Source organism: Miniopterus natalensis, chromosome 1 (genome assembly GCF_054644295.1).
Source record: "Miniopterus natalensis isolate mMinNat1 chromosome 1, mMinNat1.hap1, whole genome shotgun sequence".
In the NCBI taxonomy this organism is placed as follows: Eukaryota; Metazoa; Chordata; class Mammalia; order Chiroptera; family Miniopteridae; genus Miniopterus; species Miniopterus natalensis.
Window position 1 is genome coordinate 9,906,169 of NC_142081.1, and position 11,603 is coordinate 9,917,771.

General features: G+C 42.6%; 1 protein-coding gene across 3 annotated transcripts in view; it reads left to right on the forward strand.

Moving 5' to 3' along the window:
- The window catches only part of RPS6KA5 (ribosomal protein S6 kinase A5), a 106,632-nt gene extending 98,966 nt beyond the window's left edge, over positions 1 to 7,666 (forward strand). For all 3 annotated transcript variants that reach the window (XM_087818572.1, XM_087818575.1, XM_087818580.1), the window contains 4 exons: positions 181 to 372; positions 3,003 to 3,162; positions 4,437 to 4,600; positions 5,946 to 7,666. In XM_087818572.1, coding sequence (XP_087674698.1) covers positions 181 to 372; positions 3,003 to 3,162; positions 4,437 to 4,600; positions 5,946 to 6,185 — 756 coding nt within the window. In that variant the 3' untranslated portion in view covers positions 6,186 to 7,666. The remainder of the gene's footprint in view (positions 1 to 180; positions 373 to 3,002; positions 3,163 to 4,436; positions 4,601 to 5,945) is intronic.
- Positions 7,667 to 11,603: the final 3,937 nt, after the last annotated feature.

Consider the following 11,603-nt stretch of genomic DNA (forward strand, 5'->3'; position numbering starts at 1 on the left):
TGTAAAACTGAAGTAACACAAAAAGTTACAAAGCAAAGAACAACAGTGCACTGATGTCCAGCTCTCGGACCCTCCCCATCAGACCCTCTGTGTCTGAATCCAGTATCAACATGCAATTTACATGAATGCATCACAAGTCCCATGACATTTTAGTGAGACTGATGTGTTTGTATCTTGCAGAATTTATTGTTCACTGATGAAAATGACAATTTGGAAATTAAGGTAATTGATTTCGGGTTTGCACGCTTAAAGCCGCCGGATAACCAGCCTCTCAAGACCCCGTGCTTCACCCTTCACTTTGCCGCCCCGGAGCTCTTGAACCATAACGGCTACGATGAGTCCTGCGACCTCTGGAGCCTGGGCGTCATCTTGGTGAGTTCATTCAGTAGAGCCATTGAACCTAGTCAGTTTCTGGATGCCGTCCATACCTGTCTCTCTCTCTCTGCTGGTTTTCCTATATTCATGAAAAAATTGGCAAGTTGGTTTCTTTTCAGTTAGAGGCCTGACAGAAGACTCTTTCCTTTTCTTAAAATTTGCATTGGAGAAAATTTAGGAATTTTGATTTTGGTTTATTTTGAAATATTTAAAGCAGCTGTGTTTTATGTGAATAAAAGAGTTACGTGTGTTTTTTTTAAAAGAATAGTGTATTTTCAAAGTATATGCATATTAGATGTAATGTGAAAATAGTAAAGTGACTCAATAGAAAAATATTAAAAATATATTCTTTGAGATTTTGAGACTAAAAATGTAATTAAAGAATATCATTTAGGAGAAATTAACAAATTAATAGATAAAATTAGAAATGTTTATAGTAACTGATAGTAATCACAGTCAACATGTTTTTCGTAAAATGTTCTTGGCTGCGGTGATCAGAAACGTAACATTAAGCTAACAAGATCTTGGCGCGTTTTTTCTCAACTAGCCTTACTTTTTATGCATATAATTTGTAATGCATAATCTTAGGGAGAAATTTTCAGACAGTGTAGAGAGAAGAAAAAAGTGAGATCATTAGTAATCTCATCATACAGAGACGAAGCTGTGTAAGCTCTCCCTCCAACTCCCGGCCCCCACCCTCCTTATGTCTTTCTGTAAGTTTTTATACAGACATGCATATATATTTGGGTGTTTTTAGATGAGATTATAGTATATACGTAGTTTGAGTCTGAAAAGTTTAACTATTTCCTAATGAGAAGTGAGTATTTTCCAGTTTTTCGCTCATTTTAAACAATGCAAATGCTTATGTTTTACATATATATGTGCTTACACTGCTCTCACTGTTTGTTTAGAGTAGATTTCCTGGAGAAGGCGATGCACATCTTTATTTTGAAATCTGTGCCTGGATTTCTTCCTAGAAGGTTTTCCATATCACGTTCTCACGAACTGTATGCAAATACAAGGAAGACTGTCGATTTCAGTCTTACATTATTTCCTGCTGTTGTCGTTTACATGCATTTCTTTGATGAATATTGTCTGAGCATCTTGTCATGTATCTGGAAGTTTGTATTTTTCTTTTAAGAATTGCTGTGTATGAGCTTTGCCCACTTTCCCATGGGAAATTTTTCTCATTGGATTTTAAAGCTCTGTTACGGATTTTAATCCTTTATCTGCCATTAATATTGGAAATGTTTTCTGGTTTGTCATTTGTTTCACAACTTTGTAGTAATATGGGATTTTAATTTTGTTTTCAGAGGGATTTAAATACAAAGGTGGGGTGTTTTTTTTATTTCTATGTTCATTTATGGAACCTGCTTTGACTCAGATTGTCACTCTATCCCACCCCAACCCGAGATTATAAAAATATCCTCCTAAATTCTCCTCTAGAATTATATTTTATTTTTATACTTTAATCAGCACTCCATCTGGGGTTTATTTTGGTGTCAGCTTGTTTTCCCCTAATGGCTAGCCAGGTGTCCCTGCAGGATGGTTCCTCTTTTAGTTTAAGTTTTATATAGTTTTCATTTCGGTAATTCTAAGTCTTCCTTTATAATTTTCAAACTAAGATTACACATTTATGAATCAGATTTTAAAATAAAAATAAACAGCTAACTTCTATAGATTTGAGAGTTTTATTTAAGGACTTAAACATTAGTAGCACTCTCATAAAAAAGAAAAGAAAAGAGCCTTTCATTTTTTGTAATAATCTAAGATCACCCCTTGTAAAAGAGCCCTTACTTTAAATATAAGCCAGTTATAACCACCATCCTTTTTAAGGTTCTAAAATATCATCTTAGACATGCAGGCAGGTATTTTAGAGCTTCTGAATGCCGTCTCTATGGAAACAACTTTGTGTGATGGTATGGACAGAAGCCGAGCTTCCCTCTAGATGTGATTGTCAAGTTTTTAGAGAAATGGGATGGGGAGAGGGGGAAGGGATGGATCAGTTTGTTGTTTCACTTATTTATGGGTTCATTGGTTGATTCTTGCATGTGCCCTGACCAGGGATCGAACCCACAACCTTGGCGCATCAGGATGATGCTCCAGCCAACTGAGCTGCCTGACCAGGGCTCTGTTGACTTTTTAAAGGACAAAACCTTTCATGTAAATTTTCAGGCATGTGGCTACAATGAAGTAAGGTGACTGTAGAGCGTTTATTGTACTTAACACAGCGATGAGAAAAACAAAATTAAATTGGGATAATTACAAACAAAATGAAGAAGCCTAAATAAGAAATTTTTTAAGTTCTTATCCATAGTTAGTGTCCCAAGGAAAGGACATGGAATTGCATAGAAAAATAGCTATTCAGGGTTCTGCTGTCTTTAAATTTCCTGTTAACCTTCATAGCATCTTTTTGAAATAGTTGGATTACCCCTTTTTATTCTTCTTGTTCTGAATAAGTTATACAAATGGTTTTACATCTCGACATAATAAGCCGCTCCTCTTTATCCACAAGCCTTGGGAATGTGTTGCTGTTTCAGCGACAGCAGTCACAGCCTTTCACACCAGTAATGCCGGTCGTAATAAGCTGGAGAAGGAACCATCCTTTGTCGCTTTTTCCCCGACAGTATACAATGTTGTCCGGGCAAGTTCCGTTCCAGTCTCAGGACCAAAGTTTGACTTGCACCAGCGCAGTGGAAATCATGAAGAAAATTAAAAAGGGAGATTTCTCCTTTGAAGGAGAAGCCTGGAAGAACGTATCCCAAGAGGCTAAAGATTTGATCCAAGGTAAGACCCCAGGGAGGTGGTGCGGGTCACACTCTGGGCAGACAGACGTGGAGTCCTGCCCTTAGGCGGGCTTGGTAGCCGCCAAGAAACCCTGGCGCTCCGCAGGCCCAGGCCACCGTGTGGCGCCTCTTCCCCAACATGCTCCCTCCGTAACCCGTCCGCAGCCTCCGCAGGGCCTAGCGCCGCCGCCAGCGCCCCAGCCCCACACCTCCAGCCCCGCCTGTCCTTTTACTCCCCTCTCCCCATGTGTGCCTCTCCCGCCTCTCTTTAGCACGGCCGAGGAGCAGGGCACCTGCCAGCTCCCTGCCTCCCACAGCCAGTGGCTGCGTCCTGCGGATCCAGCTTCCCCCCTCGCTTGGCCGCCACCTTAGTCCCTGTCACCGCGTCTCTCCTGAGACCCTCCGGCATCCTCCTGCCTTGCCTCGCTTCCTCCGACTCTGCCTGTCTGTCACCGATCGGCAGAGTGACCTCCTAACACCCAGACATGCTCGTGCCTCTGTTAAAAATCCTTCAGAGAGCCATTTACTCCAAGTCAGGTCCCGTCATGGCGCGTTCAGGATTCAAGGCCCTTGTGACCTGGCCTCCTGCCTCTGCTTCGCGTCCCCTCGTCCTGCCACCGCGGACACTTGATTCCCCAGCTGTGCCAAGTTTTCGGGCTCCTGCACATCCATGCATGTGCTCTTCTCAGTCCCTGGGCACCCTCTTTATTGAGCCCACTCTGCTCCTCCCCCAGGACACATCTTCTGGAAGCTTCCCAGGTGCCCACACCCCGAGGCTGAGCCCTTCCCCTGAGCAGCCAGCACCTGGTGCTTGGGGATTCCGCTGCCGCCTGTCTCCTGACCATGTAATAGCTGGGGTTTTGTCTGCGTACCTCCTCAGTGCTCCTCTGAGTCTCCATCTCTCTAGGCCTGACTGCACCCCCTGACTTAGAGAAGGTGTCGTTAGGGAATGAAGTCGGTCTAGGGGCTCTTTCTTCATTCGGAGTTTGCCCGGGCACCATTGGGAGTCTCTCTTTGGGGTGCCTATTTTCTCCTGATTGAAAAGTCAGCCTCCAGCCTCCTAGAAATAGGCTATTGTGGGCTTTCTCATTAGCATCCAGCGTTCACCCGGGCATTTAAATACATATGAAAGGGTAATCATTTTCGTAGGAGGTTGAAGCCTTGTAGAAACCATCGTGTCATGTGAACATAATTGATATTTATGTCTGAGGTCGATTTTAAACTCTGTTTGAAATGGCAGATCATAAAATAAAAACATCTTGTTTATTCCCACAGGACTTCTCACAGTCGATCCAAATAAAAGGCTTAAAATGTCTGACTTGAGATACAATGAGTGGCTTCAAGACGGCAGTCAGCTGTCCTCCAATCCTCTGATGACTCCCGACATCCTGGGATCCTCAGGAGCTGCCGTGCACACCTGCGTGAAAGCCACCTTCCACGTAAGGGCCTGTGCTCCGCTCATGTGGGGGTTTGAAAAGGAACCAGACACCTCATAACCTCCGAGACACAATCTTAGTAATACATTTAAAAACAAGTGTTTTTTAATGTCAGGTGCGTTTTTATAAATCCCTTCTTGATCAAAACACATTTATAAACAGAAAGTGCGCTGGGACCAGAGTCACTGCTAACACGTAACACCCTTCCTGGACATTTGGAATGAGTGTGTGAAATAAGGTCTGATACTAGAATAGTTGAAGGTTTTCTGTAGGTAATGAAAGCAATGTGCATAATACTGGAACTTTTTTTCCTCTCAAATAAGCTAAATCATTTTCTTTAAAACTATCAATATTAGGAACTAAGGCACCTGTGAAAGTTCGTTCATTCAACAGCCATTTTGTGCCTGTATGTTCTAGAGACCGTGCAGATCAGAAGTAAAGTGGTTGGCATTGATTGTGTATGTGAAGGCTGAGGCTGCATTGCAGTAACTGCACATTTGTGCCAAGCAGATGCAAACACATTAAGATAATTGTCTAAGGAGTAAATGAATTAAGAAGAAATAAAATTACCTCTTGAAGGGATTATCTTAAGAAAAAAGGAATAACATTTCCTCTTTGGCTGCAGAAATTGATTAAAAAATTAATGACCTAGGATGTGGTGAGGTGTAAAGAGATTAACCGCAAGAATTTGTAGCAGATGATCCACGTCTGCTCAGTGACATATGATGCAAGGTTGTCAGGGACAACCACAGCCATGCCAGAGCTTGAGGCTAAGAAAAGTAAAGACAGGCCACTGAGAGGTTAGAGCCAGCCTGGGGTTTGTAGCCCTTATCTTCTCCGTGTGTATTAAGTGGCCAAGGTACACCCGATTGCATTGACTGGAAGTGGAGAGCAGGGGCCCATAATGGATTAAGTCTGCTCTGTGTTGGGACTTTGTGGTCAGAATTTTAAATCTCAGACCCAGAAGCAGTAAGAGAAATGGGGGTTCCCAGGGACGAGGTGTGGGGAGGGGTGTGTTAGATTGCTGACAGTCTTCAGGAACTTCCAGTCAGTCAATGTATTTTATTGAGAGGCAGCGCTAACGTCTTCAAACGATGTATTGGAATCATGACTCCTGGACAGCCTGGCTGGTTTATTTAAGCAGCATCCTCAGTAGTCTTCCCATGAGCTTCCCTACCCACAGGAGGTTTGGGTGCAGTGGTTTGAGGTTTGGGTGCAGTGGTTTGTAGGACTTTATTCCCTAACAACTTGGAGCTGTGGCCAACAACCCAGAGTTGTCTCCGGCCCGTAATTGCCGAGGGATCTTAACTCCTTGGCCCTCACCCGGTTCCCTTGTTTTCCTCCCCAGGCCTTTAACAAATACAAGAGGGAGGGGTTTTGCCTCCAGAATGTGGATAAGGCCCCGCTGGCCAAGAGAAGGAAAATGAAGAAGACCAGCACCAGCACGGAGACGCGCAGCAGCTCGAGCGAGAGCTCCCATTCCTCGTCCTCGCATTCCCACGGCAAGACCACCCCCACAAAGACCCTGCAGCCGGGCAACCCCGCCGACAGCAGTAACCCCGACACCCTCTTCCAGTTCTCGGACTGACGGCGCCCAGCGGCAGGACTGTGACCCGTGAGCCTGGCACCTTGGCTCCCTCTGCGATGCCTGAGGCCATGTGTCGTGAAAGTCAAAGACTGTCTGCTCTAAGAAAGTAAAATATCCTGAATGAGCCAAAAAACCAAGCAAACAAAAATGTCCCACTGGCCTCATTGGACTCTGCCTCTTAGGGAATTTTTCAGGAAAACTATCAGTTATCCTGCCCTGAAGCACTGGACGGAGAGTGTTGCTGTGAATGGGCACAGGTCACACGGTTTAGCGGCCTAGCGGGACGCCAGCGGGACGATTCTGGAAAGAGCAGAGGCCCCTGTACATGTCATTAGGGGCTGGTTGGATTTGAACTGCTTACAGAGTGAGTCACAGGTCTTTCAGATGTCCGCCAGCCAGAGCTGCTCCTACTGTGACGATGACACCTCTGCCTCGCCTTGTGGGTAATGTGGGCCTTTCAGAGATTTGCACCCTTTGAACACTGATCTATCGGAGAAAATGTCTGTTTTCAAAAAGACTCTGTAATGAATTTTATGTGTGGCATAGACTTATCTCTTGAGAAGGGATTTTAACTTATTGTTTTTATTTTGTGGTTACATGATGATAACCTGCTATTACTCATCTTTTTCTCAAAGGTAAAAGGGAAGCTCCAAGGCCCCACGGCCCGGGCTCCGTGCTGGGCCGCCGGAGCTGCATGCGAGGCCCGTGTTTCCATTTTGCGCCGCTCTCTCCCCGCACTTTGTTTCAATGGTATCGCGGAACCTTAAGGTACATGTCTTTGTTTTAGGTAATTCTGCACTTTATAAAAGGCGACAAATAAAGCAAACTACTTTATGAAGTGCACTGGTGAAAGCGTACGTACTGTACTTTCGCCATTTTTTCCATTATCTGCTTTCAGTTGGTCCTCGCAGCCCCTTCTCCTTGGTTTGCACGAGTGGAACGGGCCGCTCGGGCAGCCTCGCGAGGGAGACCCAAAGGGAAACTGTTCAGCACTGTGCTTCGTCTTTGTACACTGTGTTGCCTGCAGGGAGGCGTTTCCTCCCGTAGCCGGATATCATGTACATAAGATTTTAGAACCATAGCTATGACTTATTGGGAAATTTTCCTGTTAAATTTTAAATCCAGGAAGCATATTTTATAAACTTACGCAGAGCACTTTTATTGCTCAAAAGTTCTGAATTCATTCAGAAAACAAGTGTTATGTGATGAAGACGTGTCACTGAAGGATTGCTGCATTTACAGATATGATTAATTCGTTTTCTATGCAAAAAAGGACATGCTAGAATTTGTATGTTATATTTTCTTTTAAAGCCATCACACGAAATGTTAAGTCTGAGAAAGGTGATCTTTGCTGTGTTTACAGGAATCGTGCTTAAAAAAATAATGCCCAACACGTTTATTTTAGTTTTTGTTAATGATAACCTCTAGAGCATTAGTTTGGAATTTGGGTATGGTATTTATTTATTCATTTCTTGGGATAATGCAGCCAGCTAAAAATATTGTTTTCAGCCAGCTAAAAATATTGCACTCTATGTAATAGTGTATTTATTGCTAAATCAGTGTATATATTAATAGCACAGGCAACAAAAATGGCAAATATTAAAATATTTTCAAAATATTATGCATCTTGTTCACATTTTTGTCCACAATCATTGTTGGAAATAACTTTTTATACTTTGCAGTGGCCCAAATGGCTACATAATTCTCATTGAGTCGCTTGTACTCCTAGCCTGCGGTCATAGTAATGATGGGGAAGCTGTGTGACTTATTACCAATTATAGCTAATTCACAAAATGGGATTCCATCAGGCACAGATTTATAACAATCAAGAAAATTTCCATTTATATCTACGCTTATGTTGAATATTTTTGGAAATGTGTAAGTTAGCTCTTCAAGTCGTTATTTGAAAACTGCATTCTCATAGAAAATGCTGGTTGTAAAGTATGAACTGAAAGGATTCGGTTGCTAATGGAAAACGGCGCAGAGAGCGGCCAGTACACCGTGATGACTGATGATGTAATTGACTCATTGTGAACACTGAAAATTAAGGGGTTTCATTTTATTTATTTTCCTTGCCGTCTCTTCTGGAGGACTTGGCAGAAAACAAAATGGGTAAAACACCAGGCAGAGTAAGAGGAGGGAGGAAAGAGAAGGGTAATCCATCAACTGACGGACCCCCCTGAGTAATCAGAGGGGGCTTTTGGAAGAGCCAGCGAGCACTCAGAGAAGAGCCCTCTTGTCGAGTGTCCTCACCCTCACCTACCTGTGAGCACCGGGAAGGCCGCACCGGCCGCCAGGTTTGCCGCAGCTCGGTTGGGTGCAATGAAATGCACTTGAAAATTCACAAGGTTTTCACTTAGTCACATCGGAAATAAACTGAAAAGTGCTTCATGTGAAAGTGTTCAATGGAAGGACTCTTTTGGTATTAGGAGTAAAATAGAAGTAGATCTAAGAAAAACAAATCTATACATTAAATTCTCTTTACAGCAGAAATTTTGAAAGACCAGTTTCTTCTCATTACTGCGCCAGATCCTATGGCTGAATGAGTTAAATTAGCTATTTTGAAATTCATTAATTCTTCCAAACCTCTCTCAAATAATAAATCACTGACCCACTAAAACAGAAAATCGAGTTTCCTGAGTTAATTTCAACTTATTTGTCTTGGAGTTACAGATTCATTTACTCCTGAAAAACTGCCTTTTAATTTTTTTTATATCACTGCTGATTTCTTCAAGAACTAGGTAAATGGCTACATTTTAAATATAAGGTAAATTATTTTAAAGAAACTTACTAGGATAGCCATGACTTTTTTAAATAAGGAAATTTCTTTTGTATCTCATTTTTAAAAATATGTTCTCAAATACTTTATAAAAGTATACAATTTATTGCCTACTTGTTCACCTTGCCCCATTTCAAACACCTGTTGTTGTCATATTTATTAAGGTCAGGGTACCTCAAAATGGTGAAAATTTCTACATTAGCGGCCCTATATGTGCCTTAGACCGCTCGATTATTTTGGGTGTTCTCCCAATGACCAATGATAACATAATTGGGTGTTTGTGTTATCACATTTCTAATATTCTTTAACATCTAAGTGAAAAGGTTGAATTCTGATATACCACTTACACTATGTCAAAATGGTCGCCTTATAGATTAATTATTGTAACATAATGAAAAATCTTAAAATATATGACTTTACCCCTCAAGTGTCTTACACCATTAATACCCCAATTTCTAGCTTTTAATTAATTATATCCCCCACATGAATGTCCATCTTTATGCGATGCTTTTATTTTGCACTAAAATGAATGTTGTAGGCTCTAATGAAATTCAGAATTTAAATGTGAGTGATTATAAAACTCAAAGAGTGGAAAAGTCACCATAAGATAACAGGAAGTATGCATCAAGTAAATATTTTATGTATAATCTACCCAAAGAAAATAACTGCTGCAGCAACATAAAGATTTTGTTCCATCTAAAGTGACTTTACTCCAAATTGTGACATTTCTTAGAATATTTTCCTTAAGAGTAATTATTCCCATTCTTTTTATGTGGGGCGGAGAGCGTATGTTCAAGAGGCAACAGTTTTCATCTTGAGAACGTTCAGTGTGCCTCGCTTCAGTCCCCATCTTCAGCGTTTCCGACCCTTGGCTTTCAGAGTCTTTTTTCTGTGCCCTCTCCTTTGTGTACCCAGCTCCTGGTGGGTAAGGGAGCGGGCGAGGCTTCCCTTCCCCAAGGCCGTGCCCGCCTTTTAGCCCTTGACTGTGTGGCTTAGGCAGGTGCCAGGATTTTATGTTCTGCTGCCGCTGGACTGAAAGGCAGAAAGACCAAAGTGGCTCCCAGGTTACCTGTCTTGGCTTCTTCGTACAAACGCAAAGGAGGTGCCTTTGATTGCCGGTCGTTTCCTTTCCCTTATTACTTGTGGCCACGTGGTAAAAAGCTTGTATTTAGAAGGAGACGTGGATTAAACGACGGGATTCTTGGTGGTAGCTCTGCAGACTTCGTTTCCCTGCTGTACTTCTGCTCGGGGAGGTGGGAAGACGTGTAGTAGTTGTCTAGTTAGGGCGCTGCTTAGGGCATCTTAAGGAGAAGTTCATCAGATCCGATCCGATCCGATCCGATCTGATCCGATCAGATCAGATCGGGTGAGCGAGTACTTGAGACGGCAGCTTCGCTCCGGACGCGGGCGCTGGGATGGGCCTTAGCCCGCTCCTGTCTTCCTCGGCTGACGGTCTGCGCGGTTTGGTGCGGTTCCCTCTTCACGGAGAGAAGGTTCCGTCTGCGTTCCCGACCCTCCCGCAGCGAGCAGGTTCCATCTTCTCGGTTGTATTTCGAAGTCCCGCGTTTCACAAGAGGACAGAGCAAAAGGAGGTGGTGACTGAGAGAAGGGAATTTCAGCTTATGAACCAAAGACTGCCATCCGTTTATTCTCTGGCACTTCTGCTTGCGGGGGGATTGGAAAAGCATTATTTTTGCTGTTGTTTTGTTTTGCTTTGTTTTGTTTTAAAATCCAGTAAGACTGAGGAACTTGACATTCTTAGCTGCAGTTTCATTTTTAACTTTCATGTAATATTGCGCTGTTTTGCGGGAATGGATACGTGATAATTCTCATTACAGACCTGTTGCTGTGGTAGGCATTTGGCTTTTCCTGACAGTTCATTTTAGGTGCCATGGTGCTGTCCTGGCTGCTCAGTTTATAAATACTGGCAGAAGGGGAAGTTAAATGTACAATAACTGTCATTCTTTTGATGAGTCTAAAGGGAACTCTGTAGTAGTACAAGTTTGAAAAATATCCCAAAAAACTTTACTGGCATGAATTTTGTTTGAAAGAAGAGAAAACCACATATACACGTACTTGGAAATAAATAGCAGTGGTTGCCCAACATGGTGAATGTACTGAAAATGACTGAATTGTACACTTAACATGGAGAATTTTATGTTAAGTGAATGTTATCTTAATTTTTATTTTATTTTTAATCACACATACCCTACCAGCTGGAAAGGATAGGTTATTTTGAGGAAGTTCTAGCACCTGCTCTTCAGAGAAGACCATCCCCAGCCCTCCTGTCTTTGGCAGCAACTCTGTTTGAAGCCTAATTCATTTTATGGTTGGAAAATCTTCTCTTACAAACAGAAATTCGTTCTTAGGGACAAAGTGAATTTTTTTCTTGCAGACACCACCAAAATTTCAGCCTAACAGAGAGAGGACACCTCCTTTGAGTCCTATTTTCCCAGTGTTGGGTAATGTTTGCATAGGCCTCGAGGTGCTGCGTGTTTTAATGGTGACCACAGAGAGTTTCTCATGGCTCTTATCTCTACTCTAAAGGTTAATCCTCTGCCTTTTCCCTCATTGTCCTAATGGGGCCACCAGGCTCTTGTTTTACATACATTTTTCTTTGGCGAATGCTTTTCCCAAAT